The sequence below is a fragment of the Syngnathus typhle genome, linkage group LG13 (assembly GCF_033458585.1).
Source record: "Syngnathus typhle isolate RoL2023-S1 ecotype Sweden linkage group LG13, RoL_Styp_1.0, whole genome shotgun sequence".
Taxonomy (NCBI): Eukaryota; Metazoa; Chordata; class Actinopteri; order Syngnathiformes; family Syngnathidae; genus Syngnathus; species Syngnathus typhle.
In genome coordinates, this window is record NC_083750.1 from 6,537,270 (window position 1) to 6,555,364 (window position 18,095).

An 18,095-nucleotide genomic window follows, 5' to 3' on the forward strand; every position below is an offset into this window, starting at 1 on the left:
GTCTCAGGACGTTTAAAAAAAAATTGTAGTTTAGCTTTTTGCTCTCTTAAGTTGTCCGACATTCCCGTTTGTGCCATCCTTAGTCAGCGTTTAACGCAGCCGTGCTCGTCTCTTCAAATTGAAATAAGGAGTTTTATGACCATCGGCGGGCTGCAGTTTTCATGTTTAGTCATCTCCACAAACTGGGACAACCTGGGAAATAATGAAATATGAATGACGTGGAACTGTGTAGCGAGCTCCAATCTTTCCGCATTGTAATTGAAAAAGGCATATTTGACTTTGAGCAGACTTTCACTTCCAACATTTCATTTATTTCTGAATCTTGGCTTCCAAGTTTTATTCTGTGAGCTTGTTTGCCCCCCAACCCATTTACTCCCTCTCCGCTGGAATCCCATCATGTGGTTCCGCCTGAGCAGAGCGCTCGCTCGCTCGGTCTCATGGCCGATTCTTATTGAAGAGGAAGTAACGGCGTAGCGGTGGCTGCTGACTGAGCGCGGCGCTTATTTGGATAATGACTCATCTGGCCGGGCCGGGCCGCGCTGGATCCATGTGGCTAACGATGGCCGCGGCCGCATTGTATGTTCAAAAAGTATGTTTTGATGCCGGTTCCGGATGACCGCATAGCTTGATGGGGAAACTCGGAATCTGCGACGGACGCGCTCACGTGCACCAGTATGCGCTTACGCTCGTTTTTATCGACCCCCTCAACATTTACGGCCTTCAGCCACTCATGCGCCAGAAAGGCAGCCGCGCACGCGCTCGTTGGTTGATGCTAACGCTATCAGACTTGTACAATGCACTCACGACAAAGGTCGGGGGGGGGGGGACGTGTGTGCATGTGCACGCGTGCACGCTCTTAAAAAGCAATTAAGAGCCAGCAGCAGACGCAGATGACGAGGAAGAGGTGAATTAAACATCAGCGCCACCAGATGGACGGCAAAGAAAGAGACCCGATGAATAATTGAGAGCGTCGTAAAAAGAAATGAAAGTGAAATAATAGAGGAAGTGAAATATAAGAAAGCACAAGCCAATTAGAGACAAGGCTGCAGGGAGTGTGCGCGCCTTCGTGTGTGTGCGTGGGGATGCACTACGACAGCTACATTTGTGTATTCGTGTACATGTGTCTGTTTCTAGTGTGTGTAGTATGTAAATGAATGTGTGTTGTGTGGTCAAATCAATAGGTCTGGAGGGCAATCCTTTGTGAAATGGCTCATTCAAAGAAATCAATGGTGTTCCTCCTTGCAATGCCACTAGGTTGGCATGATTTAAAAAAAAACACCAAAAAAAACACAACTTGTCATTTCTGTAATTGATCATTCCAAAATATAATTGATGGGAATGTTCAGCCCCACTTTCTTTCAGACCGACATCAGGATGAGTATTGGCTATTTACCGATACCGAGTGCCGATACCGCTTGTACATTTGATACGTACATCAACTTTCAATGGGGCAAATGAAAGGCAAGAAATGCAACGCGTGTTGTGTTGGCCCGTTTGGGGCAACCTGGTGTGTTTCCTCCCTCCCTTCCTTCCTTCTACCCTCCCTGGTGAGTGTGAGCATCAACAGCGATGAGTCAGCGCCACTGTCATGCCAGAACCCACAAATGTGAGTCACAATTAAAGCTCACACGGGCTGGACCAGTAGTCCTCAATTGTTGCTGTTGTCCTTTTTTTTGTCACACAGTGAGTTTCTGGCAAATATGTGTGGCCCTTTTGTGTTTGTCACTTTTTTGACACAGGTGCATTTGAGTCATCAGCAGGTGTCGATATTGTGGCGATATTGCGGCTGCCACCATGGGACTCGTGACAATCGATCAATTATGACGGGTAATTGTTGATCCGCAAGCGCAATATGAACCAGAAAACCATTTTTGGATCGGTATTCTTGTGTAAACAAATGTGGCTTGAGTTCTCCTTCAAAACTATGGCTCAAAATAAATTGAATTGATAAAATGGGTTTTTGTAACCACTGAACATGTCTCTCTCACTCCCTCTCGCTCGCTCTCACACTGTCTGTGTGGGGCTTGAACACAACAGCGAGGCTTCTCGCTCATGTCAATGAGCTGCACTGAGCCACACCAAAGCCTCAAAATTCAACCAAACAAAAGTCACTCAGTCAAACACGTGCAAATGACAAAACTTTATTGTTCTCTCTCACTCACACACACACACAAAATGTGTGGCACACTAAACCTCTGCGGGAAGGCCTGCAGTCTTTTTTTTTTTTTTCTGCAATCTTGCAGACGACCAGCATTCTCATTTGGAGCATTCCGATAGCTGGATCGTCAGAGTGAGAGAGAAGGCAAAGAGAAACGAGGAAAGATGTTGTAAATAAGAGAGAGGAAGCACACGGGAAAGGAAAGGAAATCACCAGGGAATGCTGATGGTGGAGAATGCTGACGAGCGCGCGTGTGTGAGTGTGTGTGTGAGTGTGTGTGTGTGTGTGTTCCTTGTGTTGCGGGAGGAGGATGAGAAGGGTGCTGATGTATCCCGTAGGGTTAATTACATCTCTGTTCTCTGTCACTATGATTCTCCCATCTACAATGTGAGCCGCCGCCGCTGCAGGCTGACAGGACACACACACACACACACTCTCTTGTATCCCGGCCGGCCCTGTAATGTCCATAAATTAGCTAAAAATGACGCTATGGTTCGACCTTGAATATTTGAATAAGATCAAAGAGTTCGTGTAATTGTATTGTGCATGATGAAATTTCCATACCGCCATTCCTCAAAGGCTGTTTCACTTTGCGACCTAAAATTTGGTAGCTTGAGTAGGCCCGTCATACCAGAAACCATATTGGGAATCAACCACGTTTTAGGCTCGTTTCCTTCTAAAGCCGTGCTCAAAAAGCGAGCAAGAAGCCAGGTCTGAAAAGGGCGAGGAAGTCGTCCATTTTGGCTCAAATTGGCCATTTGCAGGGCTCTTTCTCAAGTCGACCAAGTACACAAAAGCAAAAGGGGATCAAACGTTCAAATGGTGCGGTGTCGCAAACCCGCCTCAACGCTTTTCCGCTGTTTTTTGCACCTTGTCCCCGCTGCCACCGCCGTTCACCTCATTAGCTGCTGCCGTGGTTAGCTAATGGGGTTGTTTTAAAGACGAAAACTGAGAACGGAACCGCCCGTGGGGAAGACAAACACCCAAACTTTGGTGTGTTACGCGCCGCCGTGGAATCACTTTGTAGCTCGCTTTGTGCTACAAACGAGTTACGGCTTTGTGTGTGTGTGTGGTGGGGGTAGTGTGAGTGAGTGAGTGAGTGAGTGAGTGAGTGAGTGAGTGAGTGAGTGAGTGAGTGAGTGAGTGAGTGAGTGAGTGAGTGAGTGAGTGAGTGAGTGAGTGAGTGAGTGAGTGAGTGAGTGAGTGAGTGAGTGAGTGAGTGAGTGAGTGGGAATTAATGAATGAGTGTGTTGGATGGAGGAGAAAGAATGAGTACGTACATGTGAATGTGTGTTTGTGTATAAAGCGCCTGCCTCCTCTTGGTTAATTAGCGCGCAAGACTTGCTTTGAGAATATGAAACAACATTACCTGATGATGCAAACGAGTGCAAACTGTCGCCTCCGCACCTGAAACAAGATGGTGTGTGTGTGTGTGTCTGTGCGCGTGTGTGTGTTTGTGCGCCTACTGCACTTGTAGTCTTAACACTGCGCCGCAGTAGCCAAAAGGCTCATTTTGCCGGGGGAAATGCAAGCGTGTAAGCAGAATCCTTTGTACTGTGGGATGGGGGTTGGAAGAAAAAAAAAAAAAAGAGCAGCTCCGCAGCGATGTTTTCGGCAACACACAAAATAAAATGCCTGCATACACACACGTACACACCAACACACATTCAAGGAGCAGTGAAATGAGTTGAGAGACCTTGAAGAGTCGGATGGCATAATGAAAATGACTGTCATGTTGTTTAAAGTTGACTATGCATTAGGCTTAGCGTTTGCTCTTAGCTTTAGCCACCTCACAGAATAGGGATTATAAAGTCATGAAGTGTGACAAAATTCAGCTGGTATTATTTGACTACCTTCATGAGATTGGTGAGCATTTGCCATAAAAAGACAGACTCAGGTCAAGTGGTGAAACAGGGCTGAGTCTGCGTGAGCTCTTGCTTTTTGGACCTCAAATTCTTGAAGGAAAATCCAACAATCTTGATGCACATCTATGAGGCCGCATTCCAGCCACATGCTGTATTTCGCACTTTGTTTACAAATGAATGCCACTCATCTTAATATGGGACGCCATTTTGTCTGCTTTTGTTTGCAGCGCCGTGCGTTCGCTTTTCCCAGGAGCCAGCCGACCAGTCCGTGGTCCTGGGTGAGCGTGTGGTCCTCTCCTGCGTGGTCTTCAACTACAGCGGCATCGTGCAGTGGACCAAAGATGGCCTGGCACTGGGCGTGGCCGAGGGCCTCCGAGGTCAGACACTTTAATACAAAGCGCCAAGATTTATGGCCTTGTGATCCTTCATAGCAAGCCAAAGAGGCTTCATTTAACTACATTTCTTTTTATTAAGTGTTCCAGTATTTGCGAATTAAAAAAAATATATATACAGATTTGTATACACTCGTGATTAGCTGTAGTTGGGCCATCTTCCCCACACTCGTCGGTTTCCCGCTGAGTTAGTGTCCCTCACCGCCGCTAGCCGCTAAGCTAAAAGGAAACAAATGGCCCGCCCAACGAACCTTCTTTATATTACTCGGCCTTGGCGTAGGTTTTCTCGCCTTTACGAGCAGCGATTAACGTCGGAGCGACACTTGAAGAATGGATGCCCTCTTGTACTCTGGCTCGCCGTCTTTGCAGCTTTCTATTGTCCGAGGCGAGCGTGGCGGCGGCGGCATCGGTAGTCGCCGCCGGAATCTCAATAAAAAGTTATTAAATGTCAAGTGCCGTGGCTTAATGGAGGCTTTATAATCACTTTAGCGTCTCCTCCGGACAAAATGTGTGCTGTTTATTAATTGTGGTGAATGGACCTCGGAGCTTTTGTAGAACGCTTATCGCCTTTTATTGGCCCTATTTGGAAAATTTCAAGTGGGAAGCATTCAAAATGGACGCCACCTCATTCACTACTGCATGACTTACATTCGCCAATCCATATGGATTGTGGATTTTTAAAAGCACCATAGCAGATGAAATACAATCATTGTTGTAAGTTTTATACAAAAGTAAATCATCAAATACAATTAAAAAGTTGGGCTGCCGGGCAGCGAGCAATAACATCTTTTTACAAGCATCCATGCACTTGCATTCAGATGTGTGCTTTTCTGACCTGATGCGGATTTTGTCTTCTACTCAATTTAATTCACAGGTTCAGTAAAGGCCAATACAGACACACATGCACGCACACATGCACGCACACACACCTCCATCATCTCTGGCTTTATGTGACTGCCTCAGCCCCTTCCTCCTCCTCCTCCTCCTCCTCCTCCTCCTCCTCCTCCTCCTCCTCCTGCTCTTTGTCCTTGCATCGGTGTTCTCTAGCAGCCAGAAAAGCGTCTGCATTTGATCAACATGTCGTCCCGGTTTTCCCGCCCGCATCCACTGTCACCTGGATTGGTCTTCTTGAAATGGAATGCGCGGCGATAGTGTCAATCTCCCCTTGGTTGTAGACGGAGACTAAAAGCACAGCGGCTACACTTTTGATGGAAATCATTCTGCCTACGAATGTAGCGGTTTTGATGTTCTGATAACGCAAATGGTCTTTCCTTGTGGAAATCATTAGAAATGCTGTAATTCCATCCCAGCCTTCCCCGAAAAAAGAGTCATACTACAAATCCTTCATCTGTCACATTATAGTCTATCATTATTTTTTTCCCACCTCTTTTTGTGTTCGCATGTTAGCTTGTTCTCATCATTTCTGCCATGTGGAAAACATGCCTTTTTTTTCCTTCCTTCCTTCCTTCCTTCCTTCCTTCCTTCCTTCCTTCCTTCCTTCCTTCCTTCCTTCCTTCCTTCCTTCCTTCCTTCCTTCCTTCCTTCCTTCCTTCCTTCCTTCCTTCCTTCCTTCCTTCCTTCCTTCCTTCCTTCCTTCCTTCCTTCCTTCCTTCCACCTCATTCTCCACTTTGGCTCTCTCTTTCACCGGTCAGTCAAGCCAGGGTGCCGTCACGTCTCTGGTTGCTATGCTGCGAGGTGCCCGAGTGGATGATGTCATCTCTGCTAATACTTTTGTCCAGCTTTGCCCCCCCTGGAAATCCAGCTCCCCCTGCCTTTTCTCCCTCACTTGCTGCAAGCACCTGCTGGCCTGCCTCCGCCATCTGAATCCATGATGTGATGCCCACACGTCGGCGTGCGCCTCCTAGTGGAAAGTCTCACTCAGAATTATTTGTCAGAATCAGAGGACAGTGTAAGAACAAAGCCTACAACAGAAAGGTCTGTTGTAAAGTTGCAAAAAAAAAAAAAAAAATGGCCATATGACCAATAAAGAGCCTAAACTGAACAGGAAGTCCGACATTTTGATCCGGCAATCTCTGATTGTGGACAGTATTACGGGCAGAGCAGGGTGTAAAAGTTGTATCATTCCTTGGATTCGCCGTGAAAAGTGGTGCAAAGATGCGAACCCGGCTTACCGCTTCAATTTTTGGCAGTCGTTTCAACGTTTTTGTTTGTTTTTCAGCCATCCTGAGAAACTCTGGCGCAGTACTTCCACACGCACCTTTTAAAAAAAAAAAAAAAAGGTGTACAATCAAAGTGTGCCACCAACAATTTGCCTCATTATGCAAAACTTTTATCCTCCCCTTGGGTTTGCAAATCCCTGACCCCATTAAATATGAAAGTAACATCTTTTTAACGAGCACGTTTGACGTTTAAAACGTTGCCCCACGTGATCACAAGCTCAATGGTTGACGGTTTGTTTCCAAAGTAACCTTTGCAGATGTGCGTCATTTTTTGTTTTGTTCCCCCAGCGTGGCCACGGTACCGAGTGCTGCGCGCTCTGGACACGGGCCAGTACAACCTGGAGATCTCCCGCGCCGAGCTGTCGGACGACTCGCTGTACGAGTGCCAGGCGACTGAGGCTGCCCTGCGCTCACGCAGGGCCAAACTCAACGTCCTCAGTGAGTCGCGCAGCCAGCTCAGCACAATTCCGCCCTTGCGTGGTGCTGGACGTGACCCTATGTCAAAAATGACCTGATGGGTTCTTGATGATGATACATTTGATGCGCTTGTATCACTTGAGCCATGACATTATATTTTGGAAGCTGTCATACGTCGCCATATCATTTACAATCGCGTCCACTGATATCTTGGCCGATACGATAAATCACACTAAATGGTTTGAAATGCTAGCTCTCCGTGGATAGTAATGAAAAATGAATGCGTGAATGAAAACCATGTGTGTGTGCTTGCATCCATTCCTCCTGCAGTCCCGCCCGAGGACCCAGTGGTGGAGGGCACCCCGGAGCTGCTGCTCATGGCCGGCACGCCGCACAACCTCACCTGCGTCACCCGCGGCGCCAAGCCGGCTGCGCACATCCAGTGGCTCAAGAACGGGCTGCCCGTCGACGGCGCCCACCAGTCCACGGTGACTCAAACACACCGTCCATCCACAGGTGGTCTTCCGCCACCCAGGCTAATTCGAGGAGGCGCAAGCTCGCTCTGCCTTGTCGCCAGATCCGTTTATCCACTTTGGCTCGATTGGATTTCAGAGCTTAGCTGCTTCGTTTAGCGTAGCCTCTGGTTAAATATGAGAGATGTCCGTCAAACTGTCGTCGGGAGCGACGGCCGCTTTTGACCGCACGCGGTGGGTGTTGCATGGCTAAGCAGAGCTGCAGTGTCGTCGCCTGCACTTAGTCACTTCCGACCTTATCCAAATCGTTTAGCGTCACATGCTGTCAAATTGGGATGCTATGTACCTTGTTTGGATCGAATCCAGATCAAATGGTTGTTTCAGGCTCCGCCCACAAAGGTTTTTGCTAAGTGAATCAAATACGACATAAAATCTAATCTAAAGCCTTTCGCAGGAAGAAGCACAAAAAGAGACGAACAAATTCTGTGAGATCCGCACTTAATCTCACACGCCGAGCGGCGGATTAAAGAGGGGTTACGACTACAAAAGCAGAACAAGTTCACTTTCAATTCCCAGCAAAGCTACTTCATCTTGTTTGTTGGCTCATTTTTTTGCTCGTTGCCTCCGGCGCACGAGAGGAGGAATTTGAGAGTATCTAGCCCAGTGCTTCTCAATTATTTTCTGTTACGCCCCCCCCAGCAAGAAGAAAACTATTCGCGCCCCCCCTCCCCACCGTGACTATCCTAACTTGTCTTGTAAGTCGTAAAATGTTGCACTGTCGCAAACGTGACAGAAGTAACAATGAGAGCGCCACTGCCCCCTGCTGTAGTAAACGCGCAATTACACTTTATTCTAGTACTGCCAAAAAAAAAGCCTGTTCCCCAGGGTCACACGCGCCCCCCCAGGAATAGCACCGCGCCCCCCAAGGGGGGCGCGCCCCACTATTTGAGAAGCACTGATCTAGCCCAAAGCAAACTCAGGAGGCTCAGGCACACAAAAAGAGCACAATGCAAACAAAAGCTTTGAGGACTGCCACTATGCAAAAAAGAAACAAAGTGTAAACGTTAAAAAGGTGCCACGTTTCAAGGTCTCAAAATAGATTTTTGTCAACCGTCAGTCGTCTGTTTGCGTGTTGTCGTTTTTTGGGAGTAACGTTTTGGGTGTTCAGTCCACGTGAACAGATCACATGTGGGATTTTGATCCTTGTTGTTGCAACATTGTCTACAATGAAACAAACAGACTGACTCCCTAAAGACAATGGACTTTGGAAAAAAAATTCATAATCACGCATGTTTTTATAAATAACAAGTGGAATGCGCCTAACCTTTTAAATGTCATCATTTGCATGATGGGAACACTTTGCCCTCTTTCTCCCACCTCCGCACTCACACACTTGCTCTCCCTCACTCCCTCCCTTCCTCTCAACTCCACTCGTGAAATCATGCCTGAAAGCTCCGCCGCAAACACACTGGCTCACGTATGCACACGCAGCAGCAGCTAGCTGCAAAGTGTGACTCACCCGCTCCAGCGCACATGTTTTGACATCTTCTCGCGCCCGTTTTTCCAAAATGAAGAAAGCAATGTTCCCTTGCCGTCCTGCCAGGAAGTGCTGCCAGACCGCAAGAGGGTGACCACCAGGAGCTACCTGCCCATTGTGCCGCTGGACACGGACAGCCACAGCAACTTCACCTGCGTGGCCAGCAACCCGGCCGTGCCCACGGGCAAGCGGGTCAACATCATGCTCAACGTGCACCGTAGGTGCTCGTGCAACAAATAGTACCGCTCACTAGCGTACTGCTAACGCACAATGTAGGGCTAACTAATAGCACCGATTGCAGTGTGAGCGACAATTGGATACTATCAGTCTTGATCAATCATTCTGACTGCAGCTTTCACGTCTCCGTGTATCTCTGCATTCCACTGCCCCCCAGTGGCCAGCTGGTGCCCACCGGCGGGAGCGGCACAATGTACACGAATTGAAGCAAAAAAAAAAAAAACGGTTTGCTCAATATGGACTACATTTGGCCGTGTCTCCAGATCCGCCGACGGTGACGCTGTCCATCGAGCCTCGCTCGGTGCTGGAGGGCGAAAGGGTCACCTTCACCTGCCAGGCCATAGCCAACCCCCCCATCATGGGCTACAGGTGGGGATGAGCGCCACCTCGGCCGCACTGGTGGCGCTTTGGCTAAAGACCATGTCTCCCGTATCAGGTGGGCCAAGGGCGGCGTGCTACTCGAGGGCGCCCGAGAGAGCGTGTTTGCCACCACGGCCGACCACTCCTTCTTCACCGAGCCCGTGTCCTGTCAGGTGTTCAACGCGGTGGGCACCACCAACGTCAGCATACTGGTGGACGTCCACTGTAAGTTCTTTGGATCCTGTGAATTTGGGGGCCGCTGAAAGATTGACTGCCTTGCCTTGCCGCCACCGGCCTTAACCGTCAGCGATGCTTCATAATGGGCCCCAAAACCCTTTTCCCGATTTCTGATGTCTCTTTGTCCCAGTCGGACCCATCCTGGTGGTAGAACCGCGACCCATTGCGGTGGACGTGAACTCTGACGTCACCCTGAACTGCAAGTGGTCTGGAAACCCTCCGCTCACCCTCACCTGGACCAAGAAGGGCTCCAACATGGTAAGAGCCTGCCTGCCGGTCTACCTATTCCAAGCAGGACCACATCCAAGTCTCACTTTATTACTTGTGACTGCTGAAAGAAACTAGTGGCTCTCAAAACAGGGCTGGAAAAAAATAATGGGCAGGTTGGAGTCACGGAGTATATCGCAGCCTGGCTCAGCGGGAATTCACCAGAAAGTCAGGATTAGTCACTCGGGGCTTGCCTCTGAGTTCTCCAACTTTAAAAAAAAAAAAAAGGGACACGCTTGGACAGACGGGAAGCCATGTCACTGGCAAAGTCTTCAATTGGTGTTTTCTTTTTAAAGCCAGACTTCATAAATGTTTGCTTAGTTGTAAAGTAGACACTTTGTAGAAAGTGTCTTAAATCTTTAATTCATGCCCAACAGTTTAAGAGAAAGCTCCAGGAGAAAAAAGCTAATGGAGCCTGCTGAGTAAATCAACATGGTTTATGCATTAAATATGCGGCTCTCGCTTCCTAGCTGGCTGGCTGGCCCAGTCTGGCTCGGCTCGACGCCTCCCGAGCCGTTGACTCTCGTCTACGTTTGTGTGTGTGTGCAGGTGCTCAGTAACAACAACCAGCTGTACTTGAAGTCGGTGAGCCAGGCGGATGCCGGCCAGTATGTGTGCAAAGCCATCGTGCCGCGCATCGGCGTGGGCGAGACCGAAGTTACGCTCACCGTCAACGGTGAGTCGCCATCTACCTTTTTTGATACTACAAATATCAAGGCCTTTACAGTATTCAAAGCAAAGCTACCAGCTTTTTTCTAAATCCACGTCTTTGTTTTTGTAGGATTAGTTTGACATTAAGACAAAGTGGGGGGGGAAAAAAAGAACCCCAAGGCGCTACATATTTAACTTGTCTCGCCCCGACCAGGCCCGCCCATAATCTCCAGCAATCCGGTCCAGTACGCTGTGCGGGGTGAGCGAGGCGAGATTAAGTGCTACATTGCCAGCACGCCCCCACCGGACAAGATCGTAAGTCTCGCTGATGTCTTTTTAACTGTACCAAGCAACTGCTCATTATTTCATCTTGCTAGCGCTGCTTATCTGTTTGTTAGATTTTTTTTTTTCTGTCCTGAGTGTCACATGTGCAACCTCTTGAATACAGCGTGAGTTTCATTCTTGGAAAACAGTTTTTTTCCCCTTCAAAGCACACTTGATGGAAATATCGCACAAAGTGGTGCATCATTTCAAGACCCGTGTGTGAGAACATTTTTGTAAAAAAAAAAATAAAGTGGCAATTATCCAATTTTTGTTGCGCCGACATGACAGAAATCAGAGCTTTTAGGAGGCTTGTGAAGCCTCACCCAGCGCCAGGCCCGGCCGGACCCGCCAGCGTATAATGCGATGCGACATTATAGTCACGGCTTAATGCACAGACACAAGGACTTATGAAAAATGCAGCGTGTGAGAGTGTGTGTACGTGCCACCCGATATTCCGAAATAAATCCGTCTACGTGCACGTTGTGCCATAAAGAGGAAAGATCTGCAGGAATTTATGCCACGCAAGCGACAAGGGCTAATGTAAGGTGCGACTAATCACATTTCAGTTCTCTTTTAGCCGCGACAGTGTCGGGAAGGCCAGCCGGAGCGCACACAGAGCTCGGACCTTTTGCCACATCAGGCCCATCCGTCTCTGTGTCTAACATTGGGCCGGCCGGTGACGTGTCAATGGTTATTTTCCAATAGTCGAGTCGGGCCATCGTATCTGCCTATTTTGTCTTTCTTCACATCTCTAACGGCAAGTGAGCGAGGTCCCTCAAGTGTACGTGTTGCAGGTGTGGGCGTGGAAGGAGAACGTGTGGGAGAAAGAGAAAGGCACGCTGATGGAGCGCTACACGGTGGAGCAGAGCAAGCCACCGTCGCAGGGCGGTGGCGTGCTCTCCACGCTCACTATCAACAACGTCATGGAGTCTGACTTCCACTCGCCGTACAACTGCACCGCCTGGAACTCCTTCGGGCCTCGCACCATGATCATTACCCTGGAGGAGACCGGTATGGAAATGCACCAAGAGGCAATTTCAGCTCCAAATCCAAAAAGAACGGGGGCTGGGGATAAAAACTCTGAAACTTTTTTCAGACATCGTCCCGGTGGGGATAATCGCCGGTGGCACTGTGGGCTCGTGCATGCTGGTGCTCCTGCTTCTGCTGGCTGTCGCCTTCTTCCTGTACCGCCAACGCAAAGCCGGTGAGTCGCTCGCCTCTGCCACATATGCCGTCCATCCATACGCTTGTAAATATTCAGACAAAGGTGGCAACCTCAGAGCGCCAGCCTCTCATTATTCCATACGTATGTTGTTGTTTTTGGACCAATTATATAATAATGGCCCAGTGTTTGGGTTTCAAAGGCTGATGTCACTTGAGCATTCTGCTTAAAGTGGACGGCGGAAATGTCTCTTGTAGGTCGCCGAGGGGTGACGCTGAGCAAAGCCGACATCAAAGTGGAGACGGTCAACAAGGAGACGCGCAGTCTGGAGGAGGAAGCCGCCAGCGTCTCCACGGCAACGCGCATGGTCAAGGCCATGTACTCGGTGAGTAGCAGTCGCCACAACCCACCCGGCAAACTTTGTGCTTTATTATTAGTTTTATTTTGTTTTGGTTTTTGTTTTTGTTTTGTTTTGTTTTGTTTTGTTTTGTTTTGTTTTGTTTTGTTTTGTTTTGTTTTGTTTTGTTTTGTTTTGTTTTGTTTTGTTTTGTTTTGTTTTGTTTTGTTTTGTTTTGTTTTGTTTTGTTTTGTTTTGTTTTGTTTTGTTTTGTTTTGTTTCTAAACAGACAAATGGGAGAGCTCATTTGTAGATGAGGTAGGGAAAGGAGCGGACTAGCAAATTATTAGATTTCACAAATTGAATCTCATTTCTTTATACAGTTTTTGTTTATAACCGTGTATCATTTATGTTGTAACTATGAATAAATGTTCCAATTGTTTTACTAATATCATAATTTCCAATAAATCATTCAAGCAATTGATGTAGTTCTGATCGGGAATTCAATTCTTGAATAGCATTTTAGCATCAAAGCAATAATATCAATTAATTCTCATTATTTTATTGGCAGCTAATCTGTTATTTAATCAAATCAATATTTTGTGACTTGACAAGATTCTGCTTTTGGTTTTCACGACTAACTAACTCAATGAATAAAGAAAATATTCCATGCGCATGTAAAATGGTGAACTAATCGCATTTCATGTGATTCTTCATGAGTCAATCAGGCATGACGAATGAGCTCAATGAGTAAAAGTCGCAACTCTGTTTTCCTCCCTGTCTTCCTTCTCTCTGGACGTCCGTCCCTCCTCCTTTCCCTCCGTCCGTCTGTGTGTTTTGTCGTTTTGACGGTTTAGTTTCTGCCCTCTGTTTCCCTCTCTCCCTCCACTCAGCCCTTCAAAGATGACATGGAGGTCAAGCAGGAGGTGCGCAGCGAGAGCGACACACGCGACGACTACGAGCTCAAGGTAGGGCGCTGACTCGGGCTTTCACTTTAGGGCTTCCAACGAGCGAAAGCCGAGGTCTCGAGTTAGGCTCGGATGTTAGCTTTTGGGTTACAAACTAACTAGGGTAAGGGTTTCTAATTAGGATGTCAAACTTGCGTTAGGATTGCAAATTAGGGATTCAAACGAGATTTCACGCGTGATCCTTTTTGGAGGCTAAGACTTGCATTTGCAATTTCAGGATCCAACAAACGGCTACTACAACGTGCGGGCGACCACCCACGACGAAGCCCGCCCTCAGTCTCGTGCCGTCCACTACCAGGGAGACTTCCGCTCCCCCAAGTCCAACAGCGGAGCAGGCGGTGGCGCCGTTTCCGCCGCCCTGGCCACCGCCCCCGGCGGGGTGCCAGGCTCCCGGGCCGGCTGCTACGACCCGCGACCCCCTTCCCGCATGTCCCACTCCACCTATGCCCAGTTCAGCACCCTCACCCGGGCAGCTGCCGCAGCCCAGCAGGCGGCGCCTGACCCGCCGGGGGACCACCCGGGTGATTACCCGGGGGACTGCGGGTTACTGGACGACACCACCCAGCTGGCCTACGACAACTACGGGTACCCCTCGCAGTATCACGGCTATCGCGTGGCCTTTGCGCCGCCCGTGGAGGAGGGCCCGGCTTACGAAATGTACCCCACGGGACCGGGGAGCAGACCGGAGCAGCAGAGCCCTGAAGCAGAGAAGTACGGCACGGCCACCCGCTTTTCATACTCGTCGCCCCCTTCTGACCACTCGCAGAAACACACGCAGAGGATGCAGACTCACGTGTGAAGGCAAACCACATGCGCTGGCGTTAGCGATATGAATGCTAATCGGCGCTAACTACAATCAGCAAAGAAAAGCATTTCTGACTATTTTGGCTAACTTGATCTTTTATCCCGTGGACCACGATAAGACATGCGGTTAACCCAAATTCAGTTTCTAAATGATAGGAAATTTAATTGCAATGACAAAACCTGGAGGACTTATATCTGAAATTGAACAGGAGGTCGGCCATTTTGTGACTAATTGGGGCGAAAGCCGACTCGAGTGCCTCACCCCTTACTGTTGTTACCTCACTGATCCAGTGAGCAGGTCATGAGAAAACCCATGAAAAAGTCCCACATCAAAAATCAGGAAGTCCGCCTTTTTGAGTGAGTTCCAACTCTGCTCTGAGAGAGGTATGTAGCGCCAGGCTAGTTGCGCTAACTGTCGCAAAAAAATACTGATTAGTCCAAATGTGGTGGCTGTATCTGTCAATCAAAAAGGACTATTTTTTTGTCACTAATAACAGGACACCAGCGAGTCCTTCCACCATGACGCCCTCATCTAGCAATGAGGTCCATGCTCGTATGTGGACATTTTGTACAAAAACAAGCCACATATCTTACCATGCACTGCAGCAACATGGCAGCTTGTTGAAGACTTAAAGCCGCGAGGGCACTCTCTTCCAGGAGCAGGTAGCAAAGCAAATTTTCTATGCTCGTGACGCATTTTGACATCGGCTTTTTAGTCCATTTGGTGTCTTGAGGTTTGTTTAAAAAAAGGAAATACCTCTGCACCCTGGATCCTCAAGTGTCAAAGTGTGTTTGTTTGTTGTCACTTCCGCAGTAGACTAGTCTTCTCTTTTTAATTTATCCTAAGACGAGGAGTACTTCATAAAATGATTATTGTATTTTTATAAAAAAAAAAGTAAAAAAAAAAAATACGGGGACCAAAGTTTCAGAGTTATGCGACACTGGATTTTTAAGACCAACATTTTCACCAGGGATGGATGGACGACGGACAACGAGGGGTCTTTTTTTTTCTCCGTTTTTTTTTTTGTTTTGTTTTGAATCTGAGCCCCTCAGACCACCAGTCCCCCGTGACTGGAATGCCTTTTTGGACAGCAGGTGACTGCTGGCTTTCCACAGTGGAGTCTTAACATATCAAGGTGAAGCTGCAAAGGCTTCTGTGGAGCTCATTTTGCTACTGTAAACATGTCAATGACATGCCGATAAAATGGGAACGACACAACATGTAAACATGTAATGCTTCCTGAATCCAGCAAAAACAAAATGGCGGTGTTTGTTTTTGCTTTATGGTATTTGCCAATTGTGAGTGACTGGCTTGCAATGTTCACTGCTGATGTCTCATTCATATTTCTTGTCTTCGTGCTACGCCCTCAACATGCAAACTGGCTCATCAAAACGCGCAGAATCCGATTTTTTCATTCTATCGAAGTTTTGGATGTATTTCAGAACAAGTATTTTTGTTGAATCGATATTGACAGTCAAGATCGTATCATGTCCATGGTCCAGTTTTGATTCTTCCAGTGATGTTCGATATTCCGCCACATAAGATAGCCCTTGTCTTTTAATTGTATAAATGTTTTAAAAAAAACTCTGTTTTCTTCCCCATGTGTCAAATTGTTTTATTTTTTCATACAATTCCAAAAAATAAACCTGTTTTTATACAAAAAAGATGCAAATTTGAACTTTTACTCAGTTGTTTGCTTGTTGATTTTATTTTTTTTTCCCCGTTTGAAAATTGTTCTTGGTAAAGGAAAAACAACATACCCAGTTGCTGTACTGAAAATAATTTTAGTCATTTGTATGGTTAAAATTCAGTGAAAAAAAAAATGAGGACCTGATCGTTTTGTCCGTTTTCTACGTTAATTTATGTCTTGCTCATTTTAGCAAAACACACACACCATTTGCCATTTCTCCTTTCTAATCACGTCTTTTTTTCCACAGACTTCTCCTTTACGCCTCATTTGTCTCTTCCAACATGATTAGAAAACGCAGTTAATTGCTCAGTTTTATTGAAAATAATTGGGTATTTTCTTGAGGACAATGTTTTTTTGGGTGTTTTTCATGTTATTTTCTGCATGTGCCTCTCAATATTGTCAATCAAACCCCTACCGATGGATTTCTGCTTATTTGTCCTCCCGATCACTTGTTTCTTCAACTCATGCATTTCCACACTTTCTTTCCTTTATTCCTTATTTTTCTGCACTGCCGTTCACCTTGGGAAAACTCTCCTCTTCGTTTTACCTTGGTGCCCGGGGATGAAAAATGAATAGGAGGGCGAGCGGTTGGCCCTTCATTACTTTGCGCCACGTCGCTGATGTTTCTGCTTTCTCCTTTTGGCTGAGATGTAATGGGGAAAATAACCTTCACAGCTCCACTTCTCCTCTTGCCCACTTTTTTTCTCCGATTTTATTTCCCCCTTCTCATCTCACGCGGTCGTCGGGCGGATTATGGCCCCTCTCATGCCTGACACCGTCGAAGATATATTATCATATTAGTACAAAATGATATCATGCAATTCAAGACGGTCGTCCTTCGCGCACCCTCTGAGACCCCCCCCCCCCCCAACAAACCTTCCCCCTCCCCTGCAGATGATGTCACGCTCTTTCGTGCCGCCCCCACCATGTTCCCTGGGTTTGGGAGTCTGCCGCCATCTTGTGGGATGAAATGGAAATAAAGCAGTGCCAGCTGGTCAAGACGCTCGTCCCGGTCACGTTACATGTTTCCCCAGTCGAGCCCGCAAAGCTAGCAAAAATGAGTAAGAATTTATTTTGAAAAATATATAAAAAATTGGTGATTCTCTCCCAATTACATTCGTCGGTTTAGGACAAGACGCTCGTCTCGGTCACGTGATATGTCACCTTAGTCGAGCCCGCGAAGCAAGCAAAAATGAGCAAGAAACAGATGTTTGGAAAGCTTCTTCGGAAAGGGAAAAAGCCCCAATGAGGAGTCGGAAGAAGAAGAGGCTACGACCTCGAAGAAAAGGAAAGCTGCATTTAAAAGAAAAATTCTGGAGTCCTATTTAAAATATGGATTTATCGCCACAGGTTACTCTGAGGCGCCAAGCCCACTAGCATAATATGTGGCGACATGCTATAGCTAACGAGGCAATGAAGCCTTCAAAACTGCTTCGGCACATGGAGCCCAAGCATCCTGCATTAAAAGACAAACTTTAACCACGTCTCCGATTACGCCTAGATGGGACCGTCTCGTTTATGAGAAGCTCAGTGCTCCCACTAATTCAACGTAATGGTGAGTTTTATTAAATAATAATAAATAATGTGTCGTTTATACTTGTTTTTATGCCAGTGACATCATTTTATTTCGTCGTATTTATATATTTATTATAAATGTATTAATTTATTTATATAAATGTATGGTTTATTTATATAAAGGCCGGTCCGCGAAAATATTTCTGACACGTAACCGGTCCGTGGCGCAAAAAATGTTGGAGACCACTGTCCTAGGTTAGTTTAAAATCAAAAAGTTTCGTCTGATCATTTTACCTTACCTTATTTCCCGCACCATAAGGCGCACTTAAAAGCCTTTAATTTTCTGAAGGGGGGGCCTTTGAACAAGGTGCACCTTTTGTTTGGACTGAATTCCAAAAATTGTAAATCTATTATAAATAAGAAAGCTTTGCTATCAAATTTGTTTTCATTCTCTTGAGATGAATGTAAAACTGTCAAAGTTTTAGGTGACTAAAATCGACAAAACAAAGGCAGAAGGGT

General features: G+C 47.0%; 1 protein-coding gene across 1 annotated transcript; it reads left to right on the forward strand.

The window, feature by feature from the left end:
- The first annotated feature begins 3,972 nt into the window (after positions 1–3,972).
- Positions 3,973–15,965, forward strand: kirrel1b (kirre like nephrin family adhesion molecule 1b). Its single transcript, XM_061295725.1, has 15 exons — positions 3,973–4,024; positions 4,251–4,400; positions 6,885–7,034; positions 7,344–7,501; positions 9,090–9,240; positions 9,524–9,629; positions 9,697–9,845; positions 9,988–10,115; positions 10,674–10,800; positions 10,990–11,090; positions 11,894–12,110; positions 12,196–12,303; positions 12,519–12,646; positions 13,456–13,566; positions 13,784–15,965. The coding sequence occupies exons 1-15, from the start codon at positions 3,973–3,975 to the stop codon at positions 14,363–14,365; spliced, it is 2,418 nt and encodes an 805-aa protein (XP_061151709.1). The 3' UTR covers positions 14,366–15,965.
- The last annotated feature ends 2,130 nt before the right edge of the window (positions 15,966–18,095 follow it).

Excerpts from the sequence above, each read along its gene's own strand:
- kirrel1b (XM_061295725.1), top strand. The coding sequence starts at position 3,973 with ATGAAGTGTGACAAAATTCAGCTGGTATTATTTGACTACCTTCATGAG. Across the intron at positions 9,241-9,523 it reads CATCATGCTCAACGTGCACC|ATCCGCCGACGGTGACGCTG; the intron begins GTAGGTGCTCGT and ends CCGTGTCTCCAG. Across the intron at positions 12,647-13,455 it reads TGGTCAAGGCCATGTACTCG|TTTCTGCCCTCTGTTTCCCT; the intron begins GTGAGTAGCAGT and ends TTGACGGTTTAG.